This window comes from Ochotona curzoniae, unplaced genomic scaffold (genome assembly GCF_017591425.1).
Source record: "Ochotona curzoniae isolate NIBS_2020 unplaced genomic scaffold, NIBS_Ocur_1.0 contig_1071, whole genome shotgun sequence".
Lineage (NCBI taxonomy): Eukaryota > Metazoa > Chordata > Mammalia > Lagomorpha > Ochotonidae > Ochotona > Ochotona curzoniae.
The window spans coordinates 23,004,790-23,029,019 of NW_024464939.1; the positions used below are offsets into that span (position 1 = coordinate 23,004,790).

Genomic DNA, 24,230 nt, shown 5'->3' on the forward strand with positions numbered 1-24,230 from the left:
TGGAATCTGCCTGGCCCAGCCCTGACTGCTGCAGCCATTTGAGGAGTTCACTAGCAGATAAAAGATTTTTCTCTCTCTGCAATTATGCCTTTCAAATAAATACATCTTAAAAAAGAACAGAAAAAAAAAAAAACCACAGAACTGCTGTTCAATTTGGAAAAAGAATAAAGCTACCTGGAAGCCGTTTGTTGATTGAGTGCTGGAAGAGCACTGACTGAGTTTCCTTTTGCTGAGGGAGAGGGGAAGCCAAAAGATGCCCTGGGCTCTCATCAGTTAGCTTTCCTCTTTCTATGTTTCAGAATTCTCTCATAGTTGTCTGTTGTGTCATTCCTAGAGCTTTAAGTCATGTTCAGCAGGGAAGGATGGTGGAGACCTGTTATGCCGTCTCACTCAACCAGATACCAATAGAAGAGAACATCAAGATCTAACTAAAGTGCTTCCTCTGGTGGGATGGGAGTAGGGACTGATCCGGACAGTAAGAGGCAAAAGGAAGACTTTTCGGGGGGAACCATGTCTGCTTGTATGCTCTCATTTTAACCAAACAAAAAATATTATCTATTCCAAAATCAAAATAAGTATAAAAGAAAGAAAGAAATCTTTACCTCAAATTTGCTTTCAAGAACACAAGCAAGGATGCCAAAAAGGTCAAGCAGCAGAGAGGTTCAACAGTTGGTAATTTTGTTAAATTCACTGAGTTTTAACTTCACTATAATGTCACTGCCTTCATCCAGATCCCTGAATATAAATATCATACCCTCAGTGGATTTCCAGCTTGCTCATACATTTTGAATAATTTGCAGAATACAAATGTGTAATTTAGATAGAAACAGATGCTATTGGCAGCATACAAGTACCCTAATCAGCTGAAAAAATAATATTTGTGTGACATTAAAACGAAATTAAGAGCACAACACTGATTACATGAAAAGATTTTATGTTATAATTATTAAAGTTGCAAACAACTCAGCATAATTAATGCCTTAATTAAGATATGACCTGAAATTAATAAAGGCACAATTAAAAGTCACAATTGTAAAGTAAAAGAGGTTTTAAAACTGACAAGGTGGTTGAAGATGACTTTACCCCCTCTCGGTTTGGGAAGCATTTTTATAGATATTAAGCTTATAATGTAGTTAATTTGATTGCTACTCTAAGCCCCAAGCACAATGACTTGACCTGAAGCTGTAAGAGTCCATTTTCGTTACTTTCAGCCAAAGACTTCCACCTGCAGGCACACTCTATGTAGCTCTATGGTAAAATCAAATAGCAAAGACTTTAGTCTCTCCAGCACCTTAATGAAATGTAAACCAGGAGATGGATATTATCTTTACTCAGACTCCTTCATTTTTGCAGAACTATGTGAATCCAAATGGCTGTTTGCACTGCTGGTGATTTATTCTTCAGCACCTGCTTCTTCAAAGTATTTCAGGTTATAAAGGTACATAAACCTACATTCTGCATCATGTGGGTTCCAAGGCCAAAGACCTTCCCATCAGAAGACAAACATGGAGACTCAAGTAAAGACTGGCTGTGTGATTTAAGGAAAAGAATAAATCTGAAGTGATAGTTCATGCTATTTGCCAACATAAAACCCATTGTATCAAAGATTTTGTAGAAACTTGAAAAATCATGAATGTACTAGAAAAGATGGCAGTTAATATTTTTTTATAACATTGTAACCCAGAAGAATTTTCAAATCATGGCAGGTAAAACAAAAGCCATATGGAAAGTGAACAACATGCTTGCATGCTTGAAATGTTTTAACTGCTATGCATTAAAAAAAAGTTTTTCAAGACCAAATCAGGAACTAACCGATTAAAATCTGAAACTATTTTTTATGTTTTGGTGCATTTTTCCCTATCAAGGCATAGCTTCTTTATCCAATAATAGGGAAATAATTGGAAATGTGTATCATGATTTGAGAACAATAATATTAAGTTTAGAAAAAGAGTTTTTAAAACTTTTTTGTTAAATAATGGTTCATAATGTGGTTAAATAAAATACAACTGGCCATAGGGTAATAGCCATTGAGACATTAGAAGATGTGATAACATCAAATTTTTATAAGGCTTATTTTGAAATGACAGATTTTAAAATCTTATTTAGACAGAAAAAGACTAGAAGGAAACAAAGTGTCAATGATAATTATTACTAGATATAGAATTATGGATAGGTGTTTTCTTTCTGGTAATTTGTAAGTTTTCTTCAATAAGAAACATTCTGTATTCAATTTTTTATTCCTTGAAACCTTAAATAAAAGGATATTTCAGATGTTTCCAAAAAATGGCTATGGGTACCTTGGAACTAGATCAGTTATGAAAGACAAATTTTTTTTTTTGTTAAAAATGTATTTATTGGTGCTGGTGCTGAAGCACAGCAGGTAAAACTGCCACTTGCAGTGCCAGCTCCATCAATCAATCAATTTATTTATTTAAATAAGAAACACATATCAGATTAACAGAGAGAAGGAGACAGAGAGAAGGATCCACCATCTGTTAGTTCACACCCCAAATGACCACAATGTCTGGTGCTGAGCCAATCGGAAACCAGGAGCCAAGAGCCAGGAGTTTCATCTGGGTCTCCCAACCTGGGTGCAGGTCCCAAGGCTTTGGCAAATCATCCTCCGCTGCTTTTCCAGGCACAAGCAGTGAGCTGGATGGGAAGTGGAGCAGCCAGAACATGAACCAGCGCCCAAATGGAACGCCGGTACTTGCAAGGAGAGGATTTAGCCATGGCAACAGGCCCAAACTCCCTTATATTTGAAAAAAAGAAAAAGAAATACCCTTCCAGGAGACTGCTATGCCGTATGGGTTGTGGTTGCTTTTCTCTTTTTCTCTCTCCCCTCAATAAGACCAGCCCTGGAATACAGACTGCTCTTTTGCATGACACACCATCATCAGATAGTTCTTTCATAATCTCAAAGTCATGTGTGTTAATTCCTGTTTATCTCTGTTTATACAACAAGGAACATGGAGTTCAAAATTCAGATAACCTGATGTTGGCTTACATATTTCTCTGGAGTCCCTTGACAATCAGAAAGAGTTACCACTAGCAGCATAAGAAAGGTCATTCTTGAACTCTCACTGTACCTGTAGGTTTTCTTAATTTCTTCATGTGATGCACCCTTATGCAGACCAAGAATTTCATACAGAGTTTCTCCAGTTGTTGACACAGTCCGCTGCCGCTGGTAAGGTGTATCGCACGCCATTTTGTCAGGCTCTAGAACCAATGGGGGAAAATGCCATGAGGGTTCCATACATCATATCTCAGCCTCTCCAGGGGAGAGACAGGTCCTTGTACAACAACAATTTGCATGCCAATTTCAGAAGACAGGGAGAAGGAATTAAGCAATGCAAAACTGGAGCTTAGAGCCAGCATGTCAGAATACAGGCAGCCATGCATATGCAACACAGTTTTGTCCACACCATTTAACAGAGGCTAACATGGCCTAACTCAGAACAGATGAAACACCATTTTCCCAGATCAGGCAAATGTGGGCCTTTGCTGTGATGGGGCAGACAGAATTTGCATAACCGTTTGGTATTTCTTCCAAATGTAGTTGGCAATGGAAAGGATCACTGTGAAAGGATAAGAGTATTTTTAAAAAGCTATTTAAAAACATCAAGGAAAACAATCCTGATTGTATTCGAGGTCTAGGTTAGAACTTTGCAGCACCAGGAGGATCCTAAAGCACATCCTCTCCCTCCCTGCCAACATCCATGCTCCTGGAGCTTCTGCATCTGAGATGGTTCCTTGCACTGTGTTGGAACCAGGATGAGCTGGTTCCTCGTCCTCTGATGGACCTAGGATAAGCTGAGCTATCCCAGGTCCCAAGGAGCAGCATAATAAAGCCCATCTCAAAAAGACACTTCAGTGATTTAGAAACAATACATATTGTACATCCAAGATTAAGTAAGTTCAAAGGAAGAGGTCACTACTTTTATTCTTTCTCCATACTTCATATCAAAATAGTTTTAAATTTATAAAATCAAAATTGTGGAGTATAAAAAGAGGTTTCATCACCTGCAGTTTCCCCTACTGTTAGCATATTACATTAGTATTTCCATATGTCACAATCTGTAAACCACACCCAGCTCCTCCTATAATGAATATCTCCTCTTAGTGTAACATATTTGTCACAGTTAGTGAACTAGACCCAGCTTTCCCCCTTTTTAAATCCAAACGCCTACTATTTATCCCACTCCTCCCAGCCTGTACTAATCAGCATTCTATGTTCAGAGTGAGTTTTATTTTTAGCCCCCGAACATGAAGGAGAATGAGCTGATATCTTACTGTGGTTTTTAATTTGTGGTAAGATATCAGCTCAATCCAGCTAGATCAGCTGCTGTCAACAAGATGAAAGATAACAAGTCCTTGGAAACATGCCGAGGACAAGGCGACCCTTCCATACTATCGGTGGGAATTAAAATTAGTATGGAAGTTCCTCAAAAACTTAAAAATGGAACTCCTTCAAATCCCAGAAGAAATCAGTCTGCTGAAGAGACATGCAAAGCCAGGTTTATTGTAGCACTGTGAACAGTAGGCAAGAGTTGGGAACAACCCGAGTGACCAGTCACGAGGAAGGTATAGAGATGTGGAACACCTACACAGTGGAATACTTTTCAAGTTAGTTCTGATGGAGGTCATCATCAGTTTGCATGTATTAGTTAAAAATCTTTTAAAATATTAAAATATCAACTACTTCACCAACTCCTCTAACTAGAAGTTACAAATACTGTTGTCTCCTGTTTTGGGTCTCCTGAAATAGCAGCTACTGTATCAGTGAATACATGTGAATGGCTGAATACTTGCATGTCAGGGTTTTGGAGACACTCATTTATAGCACAAGGAATCCTTAGTGACAACAAGTGGCAGAAGAAGAGCTGGTATATACATTCTGCGGGCAAAAAGATGCAGTTGAAGTAGATACTGGCTCTGGTTGCTAATGATCATACCAACACCTCAAGGGTGGAGGCCACAGGGTGTTGTTTGATGAATTAGAGACCCTGGGGGTCCCAAAGTGGTACAGTGAGAGCTGCTAGTCCTAAGAGGTTTCAGTCAAGTAGAAAAGAGGCAGTTGTTTGTCCTCACAATTAAGAAACCCATTTGCTATGTTGAAGTGCCCAGGTTCAATCCTTGTTCCCAGTTCCTGATTACAGCTTCTTGCCAATTGAATCTTGGTGGGTAGAGATGATGGTCCATGTAGTTGGGTCCCTGTCACCTGTGTGAGAGCCCTGACTTGTGCTCTCAGCTCCTGACTTTGCCTGGCCCACTACCACCTTAGGTGGGCTCTCTATTTCTGTCTCTTTCTCTAAATAAGAAAGAATAGAAAATTTAAAAGAATAACATCAAACATCTCAAAATTTCCAATCCCTTCCCCCTTTTTTAAAAAAAATAATGTATTCCTTTCTTTGAAAGGTAGAGTGACAAATGACACAAACAGACAAGAACAGACACAAAGAAAGACAGAAATATATCTACTAGGACTCTGCCCAACTGGCCTCAATGGACAGGGCTGCTCTTGGCCCAAAGCAGAAAACCAGAGACCCATACAGGTCTTCTTACAAGAGTGGCAAGGGCCCCAGCCAATTGCATAATTTCCCTTTGCTTTCCTGGGCATGTTAACAGGGAGCTGAATCAGAGAGTAACCAGGACTTGAACTTATGATAGGATGCTGGTGCTACAAAAGGCAGGTTAACCTACCATATCACAAGGCAGCCTTGCCATAGCTTTTTAAAAAAAATTTATTTATTTATTTATTTATTTATTTATTTATTTATTTATTTGACAGTCAGAGTTATAGAGAGATGGGGGGAGAGACAGAAAGAGATCTTCCAACTGCTGGTTCACTCTCCAGATTACTGCAATGGCCAGGGCTGGTCAAGGCTGAAATCAAGAGCCAGGAGCTTTATCCAGGTCTCACACAAGCATGCAGAGGCCTAAACAACTGGACCATCATTTGCTACTATTTCCTGGCCATTAGCAGGGAGTTGGTTCAGAAATGGAGCAGCCAGGGCATGAACTGACACCCAAATAGGATACCAATATTGCAGGCAGTGATTTTACCACCAACACCGCAAAACCAGCCCCACCTTCTTCTTAAGTGAAGGAAAGGAAAGCAGCTTTCAAGCAAGTTAGACATCAGGCAAAAATCCTGCAGTTGCTTAGTCTCTGAGGACAGAGCTGACCTAGCTGAGGGTATAACTGCTCAAGGACTCAGGCTTGCACTCATAGTGTGGCTATGCTACACATTCCAGAAATATTTTCGCATAAAAGTGTGACCCCCTGGAGGTCATGGAGTTCCAATCTAAAATATGGTTCACACAAAGACAAGTAGAGAACAAAGCCTGATGTTACCCACCACAACACAAACCCAGACAGACATCCATACTGTCGATTGGCTGCTCATTATACTATTGCACTTTTTTCTTGTCGCACAGATTTCTCTGTAGAGTGAGCTAAAATTCAGGCTTGAGTCCATGGCATTCATCCCTGTGTCCCAATCCTGCAGCCAAGCCCTGTCTCCTAGGCGTAGCCTTGCTGACAATTCATAATCGAACGCAGAATGTCCAGGAGAACTGACATTCTGCTTCCTTCCTTCCTGTCCCCTCTGCTCTGCTACTGCCCCCACCTGCCCAGATCTTTAGAGTGCTGCTGTTCCTCCGGCACAGCCACCTGCTGACTCCCAGGAAGGGGGACTAGCACAGGCTTCTGTACCAGTCACACCACAACAATGTGCTGTGCATGAATAGGATTTGCTAGTTCCTGTGAGTGGGATTTCAAGATTTGATTGGATAGGAAGATCTCTGCAGTCATTGATAGCTAAGAGTGCATCAACAAATCCCATTACAAGTGCATATCCAAAGGAAATGAAACTAACTTGTCCAAGAGGTATCTGTAACCCTGTGTTCATTGCAGTTCTGTTCGTGATCGATACGGATTCCACCCAGGGTGTCCATCAGTGCATGAATTCATTTATTCCATAGATATTCATTCATGTAATAGTTAAATGAAGGAGCTTCAGAAAATTCATGGAAAATGTTGGGGTGGATTTGCACCAAAATAATCTTACAATTCAATTTTCCACAAACGTAAAAATGTTAATCAATTTTAAAACCTACTTCAAAGGCAGAGAGAGCACAGCCAGTTCTCTCACATGGGTGACAGGGGTTCAAGGTGCAAGCACTTGAGCCATCATTGGTTGCTTACCAGAATACATTAGCAGGAAGCAACCTGAGAAGGGAAGTAACTGGGGCTCAAACTCATGCACTGATATGGAATGTGCATTCCAAGCAGTGACTTAACCCACTGCCCTGTGAGGCCCACTTGTCCACAAACATTTGAAGTACTCTCACACAATTATCAAAACAGCAGGCTGCATGCCACAAATATATATATATAGCTCATTTAGGTAATAAATGAATAAATGTATCAAGCTAATGTTTCAAATCCTAGGACTACAGAATATAGAGTTAGAGGCCAGTGAGGCCAACTAAACAAATGTCTTTTTGAGTATTCTGGCCAGAGATCAACATAGTAGATAGTTTTCCTATTAGCTGACTAGCTGCCACTTTTCTAGAAATTACCTGTGTTTCACAGCAACTTATGTTTTTCCTAAGATTTGCAGCAGGCTCAAATTATCTCAGTTGAGTAGGACAGGAATGGGTACATGACCTACACCAGATCAGTTTAAATCCTTTCCTAGGACTTTTTAATATGGAGCCTATAAAATATAAAATTGTGTCAATGTTGGGAAAGAATACCTTGGGAAAATATCAGTGGTATAACAAGACCCTTCAAACCAAAAAGCTCAGATGTATTATTTGAACGCTGATAGTACAGATGAGAAACGCAGTTATAAATCCATGGGGAAAAATGTGGGAAAAATTATTCAAGCAAATTAAGAAGAAATATAAGTTTAGCAAATAGTCAATTTTGTTTTATCGATTTTTCTATCTAATCAGCATTGAAATAGGCAATTGTAACTGATCTCCACCATCCATCTCATGAATAAGAGAGATGTCACGGCTTCTATGAGTCAACAACCAACCATCCAATGCGAACAAACCACAGGCATGCATCATTTCCACAGCTGTGAGCATCCTGCTGCATGACCATCTTTGATTTCTTTCCACTTGGATCTTGCTCTTACTAATACAGGATACCGAAGGTGAGCTGCTACACAGAGAATAACAACAAAGGGAAGTCAACGATTTATTCAAACCCAGGCTGAAGACTGTTGGAGGATACAAAAGTGGAAGCTGATAATCCAGCTGGTGCTTAAGCACAGAGAAGAGGAAAGGATAGAGGTCAAGCAGGACCTTGATGGCACACTGTAGGGAAGGATGGCACCCAGGCTGGACTAGGCCACCATTTTTCTGCTGAGAAAGGGGAGGAAGATGATGCAGAAGAGCCGTCAGTGAACGCTGCAGCCTGCCTACCTCCAGTCTCTTAGGAGAACATCCACTGTGGAAGCCCCGAGTCATTCCTGAAAGCAATTGTGATGTTCTCTGGGAATGTTCCAAAGTACTTGAGGTCACTAGGAGCTCTTGAATGTCAATATAGGAAAGAGGTGCGACCAGCAAGAGGCAGGAAGGGCAAGAGCAGGCTGCAGGGAGGGACTTCGAGTTGTTTTGCATAAACCTTAGATCAGAATAAGAAAATACCAATAATTCAAATAAAACATAGGGGGTGGAGAAAATGCTAATTGAGACAATGAGGACAAAGGGTGGCCTCCAAGGTCTTCTCTGCATGTCTCTCTTAGGGCCTGCCCCTCTGCGGGAGGCCTTGGCTCAGGCTGCAGCCCTGTGTGTGTGCATATGGGATCCACCAGCACCGTAGCATGAATAGCAATGAGGCCACATTTATCTCCACAGCTCAGGAGGCTAGAAATTATTATTATAATGGTCACCCAGACATTGCTCACTTATATGTCTCTCTCCATTAACATGCTCTGAACTTCTTAAGGGCTGCACCCTATTTTGTGTTAATCTCTATAATCCCAGGAGCATAGGCAAGGGTTCATAAAAGTCTTAATATCTGTTACATTGCACAGAAAGGAAGGGGAACAGGAAATTAACATTTACTGAGCACCCTCCACGTGCCAGAAAGATAACTTTCAAAGTGTCACATGACTTAATCCTGTGAGCCAGTACTTGGTGGGGGGATCAGAGAGGGACCCCTAAGAATTCAGGCATTGAGAAAACCAACACCATTTTTGGAGAAATAAACCCGGAGGTTGGTGGCTATGGCTAAATGAAGAGCTATTTTATCTTAAAGTCATCTGAAAGTATAATGGTTTCTAGGCCTGAAAAATCTGATAGAACCATTGATTTGATTTTTCTTTATTATTATTATTATTTTTAGGATTTATTTATTTGACAGGCAGAACAACACAGAGACTGGGAGAGGTTGGGGGAGAGATCTTCCACGCACTGATTCACTTCCTAAATGGCTGCAATGGCCAGGGCTAATCAAGGTGGAAACTAGAGAGCCTGAAACTCCTTCTGGGTCTCCCATGTGGGTGACAAGAGCCCCACAAAAACACTTGGGCCAGGGCCCAGCACAGTAGCCTAATGGATAAGATCCTCACTTTGCATGCATCAGGATCCCATATGGACACCGGTTCTAATCCCGGCAGCCCTGCTTCCCTTCCAGCTCCCTTGCTGTGGCCTGGAAAAGCAGTTGAGGACAGCCCAAAGCCTTGGGACCATGCACCTGCATGGGAGGCCCGGAAGAAGCTTCTGGTTCCTGGCTTCAGATTGGTTCAGCTCCGGCCATCGTGACCATTTGGAGAATGAATCAACAGAAGATCTTCCTCCTTTTGTCTCTTCTCCTCTCTGTATATCTACCTTTCCAATAAAAATAAATAAAATTTAAAAAAAAAATGCTATGGCCATCTTCTGCTGCTTTCCCCAGCACATTAACAAGGAACTTGATCAGAAGTGGAGTACATGAGATGTTACTGTGCAGGTAGTAGTTTAACCTATTTTGCCATAAAGTTGGCCCCACCCAAGTTATTCTTACACCAGTTGATGGGAAAAATAATCAGACATGGATGTGAAGATAAAAAAACACAGAGGTAAATGCTGACTTACCCAGCCAGGCACTACTGAGGGGAAAGAGTCAAATGATTCAAGTCTATTTTGACCAGGTGATTGGTTCCTGTTGAGAGAAATCCACCTAACAATTTCAGCCCAATGATGTTAAACGTTTATTTGACTCATCTAACTCCATGCTCATCATGCCACCTTCTGATTGTTATTTGACAATTTACATAGGTCTGCCATGAGAAAGAAAACATACTTGTCACATGGTGGATTGAGCTTTTTGCCCTGGCCCATAATTATGACAATTACATATGATAGCAGATGAGCACTTTGACATTCTGATGACTTGTCTTTCCTCGAAATTTGCCCATGAGGTTGACACAGACTGGTCATGTTGACACAAGTAACTTCATTCCAGGAGAGCCATTTATTTCATTTGATAAAATAACTAACAGCCCTCCAGGGACTTCACAGCTCAAGGGAGCCTGGCGTTTAGCAATGGCCATGTTCTCTTGGATCTGCCCAAATCAAGCACTCGAGCACACAGTGCTGTCAGATAGCCCTTTACTGTACTGACTGTGAGATGTTCGTGAGACGATGTCCAATGCCACCTTCTAAAGTTTCTTAGAACTGGCTGGTAGCCATTAAGTGGGAAGAAGCATACCCATTGGCTAGACGAGAAAATTGAGTCTAATGCTTACAACATAGATGAATCCTGAATTCAGATATACTAGATTTTAAAGTCCATGTTCCTGCTAATGTGTCACATCAAACAATACTTAATATTCATATTTACAATTTAAAAATAATTTTCACAACCACTGTTTCATTTAATTCTCACAGGAACTCTGAGTAGTGGTAACGCTAAACCAATGTGGCCTTACACTGTGTCTGGTCCCAGGCTGTGAGGGATCCTCATGAATTGGGCTCAGTCAAGTGTGACCCCCGAGCCAGTGAGCAATGCTGGAGACAGCTTGCCAAGGGTCCTTATCTGGAGCACCAGTGCGAACACAGGCTCCAGCAACAGACTCTCCTTGCCCCAGACCATTCCTCCCCACAGCCTTCTTTCCAATGGAAACCAGGGAGGGCAGATTCCATTTCTCAGGCAGTTCTATCCATAGGAATGCACATCAGTAGAGGCACAGTAACTAACTTTTCCTTTGGTTCGTGTATGCTTTAAAGTCATTGCGTCAGTTACAAATTTAGTCACATTCTGATCTACTCCTGCTGAATAAAATCTAGCAGCTGATTGTTGTTTTATGGTGTGGAGAGACTAATTAGAATGGATGGTATTTATAGAGAGTTTGTTGTCTGCTTTATCTTTTTTTGCTTTCATTTAGAAGATTTCTTGTTACACAGATAACATCTGTCAGCTAAGGGATTTATTAAAAAACAGTTGCATTATATTGGAACACAAGAAAAATAGTGGATCAATAGTTGATTAAGGTGTTTAGTAATTGTCCGACTTATCATCAAAACACAAGGAATCAAAAAGACAAGGTTGCGTTGTGCATAGAGCAGCAAAACAACATGAGGGTTCTTCAACAAGTTCATGAGAAAATGCATATTATTATAAAACTGTGGAAGTTTTTGCACTGTATAGTTTCATTTTCCAAAAAGCTTTTGAAATATTGTCATAATTTTGTGTCTTTTATAGAGCTAGAATTCGGACTCTTCATTGATTTACGTAACATTTAATTTCAGATTAATACACAGAAATCCTTAATGTGCGACAGCAAGAGTATGATCATCCCTGAGGATATGCGAACTATACGGTAGTAGCCAAAATGTCCTCTAAAAGCTCTTCCTAAATAGCTTTAACTAACTGGATAAGACATATACAATTTTTATGAATTATTTTTCTGTAGCCTTTTGAATTCTAATGCTCTTAAAATTTAAATCTTTATTATTTATCCATAATTTCTTATCTATGCATCATTCAACTGGGCGTGAAGCAGAATCAAGTCATGCAAAATAATTTCATGTTTATTATCTATACATGATACTTAATTTGTGAAACTTAAAATGACTTTCTAGTTGTATTATAATAGAATAGTCTAATTGTAGTGATGAATGTAAAAGCCCTGCCAGCCACATACTACTCATCTGTTTCACTTAACTAAAAGAAGATACAGTTCTCCAATGAAAATGGGACATTGACTTAAAATTAAGAGAACAAAAAAAGTTTTAATTTCATGGGTCTCAGAAGGACTCGTCTACATTTTCATGCTAAAATGAAATTTTCCTTTCTGTATCTGTTATGTAAGCTTTGAAAGATGAAAAAAAATAAACTATACCTTTCTGGGCCAGATCGTTTCACAAGTAAGAAAATGAATATATAAGTAAGGGCGGTTTGATAATTAAACACAGCAAAATACTTTCAGTGGCTTCACTGGGGAAACCAAATACAATCTACCATTTTGTTACTTCTATGATTTTTCCAGAGAAATCTATTTATTGGAGCAAACCCACATAATCCAAATAATGTATAGCTTAATGCTAAACACATCCCAAATGCCAATCCTGCGTTTAAGAATGATGGTTCCCCCCAGCATAATTATGTGTTTGCGATTTGAAAACAGATGTTTCTTACGCACCAGTACTTACATAGTCAGCAATCTGAAGATGGAGCAGAAATATGACCAGTCACTTAGAGCACCTGTTCCGATAACTCCGATTCTGTGTTTTCAAACAGGAACAACCTGCTGTTTTCAACTGGTCTGGAAATAGACATGCAAAGAAATAAAAGAAGGCAACCATGAAAAGAGCTATTCCATACTTATTCCCCCGTTTCAAAGCCAACTGCTGCTACTTCCCATGTTCCTACGCAGAGCTGAGTGGGTCAACGGAGTCAGGTTACTCTTCGTTTGTTACTCTATCAGCCAATTGGTTATTCCCCTGGAAAACGTAACGAGAGAATAAAACATGCATGACCATAAAGTGTGCAATTACAAGGTATCCAATGATAACAAAATATAGATCGCATCCATCCCTGGGCCCTCGTCAGCTGCTGTGTGGCTCAGCTAAACAGTACTACGGAGTGGGCTCCACTGTTTCCACCAACACTTAAGACTGAGAAAATATGACTAAGGAGTGGGTGTTTGACCTAGCAGTTATGATGCTCATAGCTCTTATCAGAATGCCTGGGTTGGGGTCAGAAATCCAACTCCTGAGCCCTGTTTCCCATTAATGCAAACCAAGGTAGCCAGAGATGATGGCTCGAGTGATGGGATTCTCACTGCTCATTTGGGAAACCTGGACTGAGTCTCTGATACCAGCTTTGGTCTCTGCTCAGGGGCCAATAAGGGCATTTGGGGCATGAACTGGTAGATGGGAACTCTCTCTCTGTGTTACTATGTCTGTCTTTCTCTGCCTTTCAAATAAATAGAAATAAAAAAAGAACTGATACTCAAAAGGTTCATCAAAAGATGTTCATTTTGAAGTAAAAAAAATTGAAACTCACATTTAAAAAATATGCATCTTGCATGAATTTTTGAAGTGCCTTCTTATGCTAATCCCCTGACATGCAAAGTGAGTTCTTTCAGATTTTGTTTCCTTTTGATCCCAGACAAGTGCTTATCAATCAATTTAAAATTACTGGAAAGATTATGCAACATTAGTAAGGGTGAATGGTTAATTGCTCATTGTGTCAACTCAACTGTTTTTATAATTGCACATTTTACCCTAATCTTAGTTAAGAAGCAGTGAATCACAATTGTGGGCATAAGAATTAAGGGCTCGCTTATGAAAACGATGTTCAAACTCACACGTACAATAAAAAAATCACAAATGCCAACAAGTCCCGTGATTTTGAGTAAGAGAGTCTGTATGCCGGGGATTGCTTGTGGCATAATGTTTAAGATGCGTGCACCTCACATCAGAGTGGCTTTGTTGAAATCGGGACTCCTAATTCCTGCTTTCTGCTCATGTGCACACTGGGAGGCAACCAATGATGTCCCGGAAATCTGGGTTTCTACCAGCCACATCAGAGACCCAGACTAACTTCTCATCTTTCAACTTCGATAGCAGTCCCTTGCAGGTATTTGGGTAGTGAACCTGTGGGTGGAAGCCTTCTCTCTGTCTCAAATCAATCAATCAATATCCCTGGAAAATGGTGAAAGTTGTAAATCAGCCACATGCAATGGGGTTTGGCACGGTGAGGGTATGTCTCTCCAGGCTGAAGGTGGAGTTTGTGTGTTGCTTACTCAGTGTGAGAGTAAAACCGTGGGTAATTAATTGTGTGAATATTTTAAAGCACTTCGCCTCTAGAGGGCATTGTTTTTTTTACATACACAGAAATAAAAACCTGTTTCTCATAGATTTTGATGTCCAACCAGAGTTTAGAAAATGGCCTATCAAAATGGAAAGAAATTCTGAAAGTGGGGGGGAACCCACTAAGACTTAGAACAAAATATCCAAGATCCAGCATCATGTCAGCTTCAGGAAAGTTTTCTTCCGGGAAATGAAATAACTGCTGTGCTAATATGGTGAGCTTACTTTTTAAAAATTAATTTGTTTCGATTAAGTTTAATAAATATTTTAAGTCCATTATTTTGTACAAACATTCTCTCCTTAATCTGCCACTTTCTGGGGGAGGGGGAATTACAGAAACCATTCACTGAAATCAAAGCTCTGGGATGAAATTGTGCTTTTCAGAAAGAAAAGCAGAGCTTCTTAGTCATCTGTGCTTTCACCACTTGATCATAGATTGGATCCAGCCACTGGATTAAGTAAAGGTCAGTAAAGGTCCATACGGGCCCAGGGTTTGTGGGTTGCAAAGCTACAGTCTTCCAAGAAAGACATCCAAGAGTCAGCCAGTGGCCACTCAGTTAAGCACAGTGAGAATTACAAGGCTTGAAGATCGTTGAATCAGTGAGCAAAGGAAGATAACAGAAAGCTTCCCTGACCACTCAGCAGAGATGCACAAAGGGCTAAAAGGAGCTTGCAGGAGCAGACAGAGCGCTTCAGTTTATGGAAAAATGAAATCATCAAGTTCATTTTAGTGCCAAAAATATCATTCATAATACATGGAAAATGTGTATTAGGAAAAACTATGCATGGCTTTCAAAATTGTTTTTGCGCCAGAATAAACAGACTTTGAATTCATCACATTTGTACATCTAGTTGAAGGGGCAGTTTGGCTCTGCTGCTTACCTGGGCCCTTGCCCACGTCATGCTCTGCGCGGCCTTGCAGCTCCACACCTTCCTCTCTCCAGCTGCAGACCCTTGACCTTGAGTCCCCAGGTTACAAAACCTTTATAATGCATGGATTTGCCAGTGTGTGATAGCTAGTTACTGCGTTCAAAACCATACAAAGACAGATGTCATATTGTACCTGCACGCACATGACTTCTGGTAGAACATCAAAAGTTACACTCAGAGACCAATGGCACTCTGTACCACTTAACCAGGTGAAGGTTTCTCTAAGGGGTGAATTTCAAATGATGTTTGCAAAAGTAAATAATTCTTGCTGAGCATATAAATAATTTTTTGTTGTAAAGATCACTAAGTATATTGTAAAGATGTTACCAAGCGAATCATTCATTTTTTCAAGAGAACTTAGATCTTCCAAGACTGCACCAAAAAGCCCTTTCCAGGAAGTAGAAATAGCAAAGAGAACTGTGTTGGTGGAAGGTGTATGATACATGCTGATTTTCCGTGTATGTACAATTTATAAAATCCTGTAGGAACCAATTAAACCTCTCTCAATTATTAGGGTCTTGTTTATTTTAAGAAATGGCTAATATGTTAGCATAGAGTCTGCAGCAGGCACCAGATAAATTATTTGAAATTCAACAACCAAAACAATTAGATATGCAAGCATTAGAATATGTATGTGTATGCATGGATTTCCAAAACGTTTGCACCAAAATAAACATATTTTCCATGAACTTTTTTTTTAAAGATTAATTTATTTATTGGAAAGTCAGATATACAGAGAGGAGGAGAGACAGAGAGGAAGATCTTCCGTCTGATGATTTACTCCCCAAGTGAGCCGCAACCGCTGATGTTATGCCGGTCCAAAACCAGGATCCAGGAACTTCCTCCAGGTCTCCCACATGGGTGCAGGGTCCCAAGGCTTTGGGCCGTCCTCGACTGCTTTCCCAGGCCACAAACAGAGAGCTGGATGGAAAGTGGAACTGCTGGGATTAGAACCGGCGGCCATATGAGATCCCAGTGCGTTCAAGGTGAGGACTTTAGCTGCTAGGCCACACCATCGGGCCCATATTTTCCATGAACTTTTACAGGCACCCTCACAGTCTTCCATGTGAACATCTCAGAGCAAGTTCAAACACTGCTCATTTTGAACATGCAATATGCAAGGACATCTGATACCAGTCATGAATCTTAATCCAAAGGCCACTCAACGTGATAAAAACATTGTAACTGTCATCATTGCTATTGCTTTTTATCACCTCTGTACACTATCTCATTATTATTATATATGGAATTCACGTCATCACTTTCAAAGAGAGACATCATTAAATCAAGATGCACTGTTTTGAATGTTCACTAGCATTTGACTGGCTGGTTAAGTTCACAGTCAGGGCCCCTGTGTCTCATACAGAATTGTTCCTGATTCTGGAGACTTGCTGTTGCAGGTCTTGAGAAGCAGCAGTGATGGCTCAAAGGGACGAGTTCCTGTCACTCATGGGGGACTGAGTTCCTGTTCACATAGAGTGAATTCCAGGCTCCCAGCTTGCGCATTGGCCCAAATTTGGCCATCTTGGGCATTTCAACCAGTGGGTGAGGCTCTTTCTACCCTCCACAAAAATCATTTTAGAAGTTCCTTAAAAATAATATGTTCCATGAATGTAGAATGGAAAAATTTAGATGATTAGTCTATTTATGTTAAATGAAAATATCATATGTGAACACCTCAGTGGTATCTTGGAAATTCTTGGCTAAAACGTGTTTATGTGTTTCAGAAGATCAATTCCAATTATGTGTCATAATTTTCCAAAGTTAAAAATGTCCTTTCTAAAAAGAAAATACAATAAAGGATGAAATCTTAATATGCTGACATCTACAAATATATATGGAAAGCATAGGGATAAAGAAGCCTAAGTTGGGCCCGGCGCGGTGGCGCAAGTGGTTAAAGGTCCTCGCCTTGCACGCCCGGGATCCCATATGGGCGCCGGTTCTAATCCCGGCAGCCCCGCTTCCCTTCCAGCTCCCTGCCTGTGGCCTGGGAAAGCAGTCGAGGATGGCCCAAAGCTTTGGGACCCTGCACCCACGTGGGAGACCCAGAAGAGGCTCCTGGCTTCGGATCGGCATAGCATCGGCCCGTTGCGCTCACTTGGGGAGTGAATCTCTGTCTCTCCTCTCTGTATATCTGCCTTTCCAATCAAAAAATAACAAAAATAAATCTTAAAAAAAAAAAAAAGAAGCCTAAGTTAAACTGAAACCCTCTAGAAACACTTGGAAAGATTTTTAAAATTTTCTGATGCCAGGGGCCTGCCCCAGATTACCACACAGCAGAATCTTGCAGCATGGGGCTGACTTGGGCATTTATTGTGGCTCTCTGAGTGGTTCTGAAGAGGCCAAGAGGGCTGACAGCAGAGAGCTCTTCAGTTTCAGTAATGTGGAAAACACCTGCTGATCAGGCAGCTCTCTGGAGGAATTTTCCATTACTTGCATTTCCTAAGAAAATATCTCCAGAAGATAATGGCATCCATGTGATTAAACACAAAATAGAATTGGTTTTGCATAGTTTAACTCAAGGAGTATCCAAAAACAACATTCCTGATTCTCAGACTTTCAGCACGTCATTTACCAAGCCAGTATCCCCTCTATAAAACCATATTGAACATAAGCACTTGTTATCTCCCATATGTTCACAAGATATCTAGTCCAATGTATTGAGAATTGTTTAGGAACTAGCACACATAAAATATTTTCTAGGATTGTGGTTTGGGCAGTTGTTCAGAAGCCACTCTATTTGTCCCCTGACACTGGGACAGAGTTTACTGGAAATACTGATCTTGTAGGAATTTGGAATGTGGATCTGGTGGATTTCATTGAGAATCTGTAATAGGTTACACTACAAATAGAAGTGTTCCTGTATTGTCACACAGTGTAAAGCACTGTACCAGGTATCATCAGAGGTTAAGAGATGCTGATATTAGTCGTGGTAGTGGAGTTGTTGGGGATGTCAGTGGTAGTGGTGATGGAAGTGATGGCTGTGGTGGTAGTGGTGGTAGTGATGGAAGGTAGTGCTGGCTATGGTGGTGGTAGTGGTGGTGGTGATGGAAGGAAGTGATGGCTGTGGTGGTGATGGAAGGAAGTGATGGCTATGGTGGTGGTGGTGGAAGTTAGTGCTGGCTATGGTGGTGGTAGTGGTGGTGGTGATGGAAGGAAGTGATGGCTACGGTGGTGGTAGTGATGGAAGTTAATGCTGGCTATGGTGATGGTGGTGGAAGGTAGTGATGGTTATGGTGGCAGTAGTGGTGGTGGTGGTGGAAGCTAGTGATGGCTGTGGTGGTGGTGGTGATGGAAGGAAGTGATGGCTGTGGTGGCGGTGGTGATGGCAGTGATGAAAGTTAGTGCTGACTATGGTGATGGTGATAGAAGGTAGTGATGGCTGTGGTGGTGGTGGTGATGGAAGGAAGTGATGGCTGTGGTGGTGGTGGTGGAAGGTAGTGATGGCTATGGTGGTGGTGAGGTGCTGATGACAGGAGATAACTCTAGTGGTGGTGATGATAGAAGATAGTGATGGCAATGGTGGTGGTGATGGTGATGCAGTTAATGATGGTAATGGTGAAGATAATAGACACTTTAGCTAGACTAAATCCTAAAAAGTACAAAGTGGGTACTTTTAAAAAGTTTTTAAAAGGGGGTGTTTTTCCATAACATTGTAAGTTGTTGTTGATGTTATGTTGTGGCTTTTCATTGGACGGGGTGATATCCTGCCAGCTCTGCTTTCAGACCAGAGATGGTCTCTCCAAGAAACTGTTGAATTTATCTGGACAATAAGATGCTGGACTCTATGCATGGTACATGCTTGCAATGAAGGAATCATGACTGGACATGAACTGTAATAGTGCAAAACAAGGTGGAGGAATCCACCATGGGGGGGGGGGGCGTTGAGCAGGGGTTAGGGGAATCCCAGAGCCTATGAAACTGTGTCACAAAATGAAATTTAAAAAAAAACGGGGGGGGGTGTTTTAGCTCCTTCTTTTGTAAGAGAGGAATTTAAGATTGAAGATGAGAAATAAAAATGCCCACCGTCACCAGTCACTAGGGGTAGACTCAAGCTGGCTGGCTGGTTCCATATGGAAACTCTAAAGCATCCCAGAGCTTTGCTTTGGCTCACGATTCTATGGGCTGTGACCCACTGTGTTCCTTTATGAGACAATCTGCAACTGCGTCAGATGACATATCTGTTAACAAGCAGGAAAATAATTGCAGTAATGACTTTTAAACAGGTAACTATCAGTAAGCATGTTCACTAATGAGGTCCAACTTGCAGTTCTAGTGTCGAGGACAGTATTTATTTGGTTAAGTAAAGCTGTAAATCTGAGAACTATGTTACTGAAAAAATATTGACAGAGACTTATTCCCTGCTAGGAAACACAATCTATATTTCACATGTGTGAAATCCAAACATCACATCACTCACTTATAATAAGCAGTTACTGTAATAAACCAAAGAGGCTTCAGGCTCAACAGATGTATTTATTTGTCAAAATGTCTGTAAATGAACCCTTGATCTGTGCTTTGACCAGTAGCTGTTCCCAGTTCACAGTAGCCCTAGGTGTCTCTTGTGTTAGTCACGTACAAAGACCAGAAGACAAAAACAAGACAGGGTCTTACTGCTGAGGGCAAAGTCCTTTTTAATGGAGTTCCCAAAACAAACAAGGAGGTTTCTGCAAATTTCCATTTGAGTGTAGTGACACAGCCAAGTGTAAGATACCTACAAAGTCAGAATGATGGACTTGTGGCTGTTTGTGAAGAACTATGCTACTGTAATGACATAGGTTAAATCATCAGGGGGAGGGAAGGAAGAAAGGAAAACCTCAGAGCCTATGGGACTGTATCATAAAATAATAAATTAAAAAACAGGCATAAGAAGAAACTAAAATTGTGTTCAGTCTTACTTGTTTAATGGTGGTAACAGGATTGACTTGAAGATAAATGAAGATACTTTAAAAAGTTCTTCAAAAATGGAACTGAAAAGATTACGTTGGTGCAATTTTTAAAAAAAAATTCGTAATTTTTTTATAATGTAATACACTTTCCACAAACTTTTTGAAGACTCACCAACCCAGCTAACAGGCACGCATTTGGAAATAAGGGAAATCCTAAAGTTCTGCTCCTGAAATTGATCAATGCATTCGTTTTACACTGGCTATTGCCCGAGTGCTCCATCAGTCATGTCTACTATTTGAGGCCATGTAACTGTGGCATAGTGCCTAACACCACACCTATGGTGCTGGGTGTCCTCTATGGACTCTGGGTGGTGTCCCAGATGTGCCACTTCTGATCCAGCTTCCTACTAAAGTGTTTGGGAATAGCAGAGGAGGATGACCCGAGTCTTTTTGGCTCTTGCACCCACGTGAAGTGATCCGGAAGAAGCTCCTGGCCCGGCTACAGCATTGTAGCCCTTTGAGGAATGAACCAGCAGATGGCGAGCTCTCTCTTTCTCTCTCACATGAACGGGCAGTGAAATGCAGCACAGCTTAGTCTGCAGTTGTGTACCTCCATCCTAGGATCTGGACATGCAGCATCAGATGGGCTCTGATGTTGGTGCTGTCTACACCCACTCCCACCTCGCAGCCCTGACGCCCCTTCCCTCAGCCTCATCACGCTGCCAGGCCACCCATGCCTCTTCAAAGACTCTGCTCCTATGCCTTCCAGAATCTTCTGGACACATTGTGAAGCTTTCTGTCTGGCTCCAAAAGCCATGAATGCCCACCCAATCCATGAGAAACTAGCAGAAGGCTCCAGCAGGAGCTGTTCTAAGACCAGACCCACACATGGTCCACAGGGCCCTGTGCCTGCAATCCTACCATTGTCATGGCAACAGCAGCAGGATCTCCACAGTCTCTCACACCTCCCAGTCATCTACTCCTTGGAGATGCCTGTCTTGTCTTAGGATCAGGCCTGTCCTCCAGACCCTAAGTGGAACAACTTCAAAGAATCTGCTTCCAAAGACTGGCCCTAGAAGGAACAAGCGGCTTCCTGAGCAAGCCAGTTCCTCCGTGGAACAGTATAGAGCTCTCAAAACTGACCAGCATGGGACCACCTCAGCAGTGAATAACCGGGTGCTTTCCCAAGGCTCTCAACATTTGTGTTTTAATTCACTGCTTCCCAGGATTTCAGTCCTAAAGCCACGTATCCCGCTATTCAATATGAGTGTGTCGCCCTCTGCTGTTCAAAATGAGAGAAACCCTAAGCAGGACTTGTTTAAAACTTGAAAATACTATTCACCTCAAATCACCCTGATTCTTACCCTCGACCCGCCCTGCTTTTCTCCCTCAGCCACCTGAGAATAGCAGAACTGCAGAGAAAAACTCACCAGAAACAGTAGGGTGGGGCTGACTGACGGCAGACCGTGGCACCGCCCTACTGCTGCGTTCTTCTGAAACTGGGCTTTTGCCATGGGGTCAAAGAGCTACTCAGTTGGGGGATTTAAACTAATCATATTTCAAAATTCTAGCTTTTGATCATTGCACAATACACTGGACATGCATCGAAAATCATGCTGTACCCTACAAATGGCATGCAATGACAATGAGTTAACTAAAGTTGAAGCATTTTTAAAATTTTTTCAAAAAGAATAAAGGAAATTTTCTAATTCTGTACTGAAGCGTTTTCTTCAATGAGAAACTGTGGAGCAACTGTTGAAACTCTGGAATCTCAGCTCCATCCCCTGGTCAGCTGGGTCAAGGCAGAAGACTCCTGAGAAATTCGGGTAGCAAAGGACAACAACAACAACAAAAAATCAGGAAGCAAATGCCTGCCAACAGGAAACAGTGCTGCCAGGGAATGCCGAGACAAAACCATTCCCTTCCTCTTGGGACACATGGAAAGTTCCCCCAAATGACGGGTCTCAGCCAGATCTTCCTGGGCCTCCTGTTGGATGATTTATTTAAATGCAGACACACGTGCTAGTCTGAAATGACTCCCTGTTCATGCCCAGTTCAGTTGCTCAGATCCATGCTAAAATCTGAGATTATAACCCCAGACAACTGCCTGGAGGAGGAGACCACAGATGTGCATGTAGAAATATCATCTACCTAGTTGGAAGTCCCACAAGAAGACCCAGAGGTTGGTACAGAAAATACTGGATAAATGGGAAAGAAGGCCATGGGAGACAAAGCAGGATCAGCAGGAGAAAATTAAAGCCAACCTCTCTGGTGGCACCTGTTGAAAACTCCCACTTGCTTCTTGCTCCAACTTGAGGGAGGATCTGACAGCGGCATGGGATTCCTGGAAGAACGCAACACAAACCAGATGGCTTCAAAGCACGGAAATGCTGTCTCTCCCAGATCTGGAGGATGGGGGTCTGCCTTTTCAGTGAAGGCCATGACATGCAACGAACAACAAACAGTTGTTTTGTGTGCTTGGGAAAAAAAAAAAAGGAGAACGATTTTGAAAGCCAGCATTGGTTTGTTTCCTTTTCTTTTGAAGGTTGTCACCAGCAGTAATTGTGTTTCCTTGTGTCTTTGCCTGGCAGAGTATTTTGAATCCTTGGCTGCAGTGAGGCAGTTCACGCTCCAGGGCTGTAATCTGGTTCACAGCTCTGAAAATGGTACCAGATACTGGATGAAGAGGTGTAGGATGAGGGCCTGATCCAGGATTGTCACCTTGTAGAACCTAAGTGCCTGGCAGCCTGCAAGGTGTCACAGACAGGAAGCCCTGGGGGTGGACCTGGTCCTGCAGACTTACAGATGAGCTGACTTTCTGAGACCATGTGATGCAAACCAAAGCCACTTTTACTGGGCACAGGCCCCCAAGTGAGTGACTCATTGCAATTGCAGAAAGACAGGAATCTCAACTCTTCCCTGGGCCATTCCAAACAGCATACAGACCAGAAGGAATCTGTTCTCTCTGAAGAAAGCACTTCCCTATTCCAGTTTTTCCCTGGCATCTACCTTTGTGTGTGCTGCACCTGGAACTGAATGGGTATGTGTGCTGAACGGGTGTTAATCTTACTTGTCGTCTGGACCAGCTCTCATGCTCTCTGACAAATTCTTTCTCTTTGGCATGTCCTGCCCTGTAATCCATCTGTACTGCAAGTACCCTTATTCCAAGTGAATGAATGCCTAGGGGCTACATCAGAGCCCTGGACTGGAGGCAGACAACTTGGCTTCTGTGTGGCTTCGGGTAAGGTGCATGCCCTTCTGATTCTCAGATTGCTTCTCTATAAAAGGAGAAGCCAGCTGTGGTTGAGACTAAAACTTGGCAGCACTGCAAGGACCATGTAGTCCTAACTGATGGGAACAAGAGACTGCTGAAGAAGGGAACAGAAGAGTCCCCTTTACAAAAGTTATTTAGAGGTTCCCTAGGAAAGTTGGCCACTGGGTACGCCTTGTGTCAAGTGCTTGTGGAAATGGAAATCGAGGGGGAGCAACATGTCAGGCAGGCATCAAGAAGTCAAATAAGGGAGCAGGTCAGACCTGTCCATGGGTGAATTGGCAGACTGCACACGCCTGTGAAAGTATTGCCACCTGCACACTTCCAGCTGGTTTTAAGGCATGTTGAGGAGGGGAGAAACCAAATTGGACTGGCCTACAGTGACATTTAAGGCCACCTAGGACACCTTGGTGGTGTTAAGGACAGTCCCTAAACAGGGCCAGCCCATGGAGACCCTGTTATCATCCCCCTTCCCCGGGGGAGAGTACAATGGTAAGCAGCACACAAGGTTGCTGCCATCATTAAACCATAGCATCATGCAAAGCACAGGGATGCAGATTTCCCTAAGTGGGCCCAGCCACTGCTGATGTGTGCAGTGCCTTAAGAGCCAGGGGAAGAAGGGTTTATCCAGGGCCTTCAGGGAGCACTCAAGTCCACCTGTTCAGATATGGGAAGACAAGGATTAGCCTTCCCTGCCCGAGTGTTTCAAAAACACGGAGGCCTTCAACTTGCTCCCATCCTAGGGGAAGTGGAATGGGGAGGAGTAGACAGGATTTGTGGGGAACCCAGTGTAGAAGGCTGTGACCGTACTGGTTACAG

At 42.0% G+C, this 24,230-nt stretch overlaps 1 protein-coding gene across 2 annotated transcripts in view; it reads right to left on the minus strand.

Moving 5' to 3' along the window:
• DNAJC5B (DnaJ heat shock protein family (Hsp40) member C5 beta) overlaps nt 1-24,230 on the minus strand; it is a 62,086-nt gene that overhangs the window by 29,591 nt on the left and 8,265 nt on the right. The window contains exons 2-4 of one of the 2 annotated variants that reach the window (XM_040994859.1): nt 12,829-12,947; nt 12,657-12,728; nt 3,090-3,219 (exon numbers count right to left, since the gene is read on the minus strand). In XM_040994859.1, coding sequence (XP_040850793.1) covers nt 3,090-3,208 — 119 coding nt within the window. In that variant the 5' untranslated portion in view covers nt 3,209-3,219; nt 12,657-12,728; nt 12,829-12,947. Of the gene's footprint in view, nt 1-3,089; nt 3,220-12,656; nt 12,948-24,230 lie in introns of both variants that reach the window. The other variant, XM_040994868.1, reaches the window with a different exon arrangement.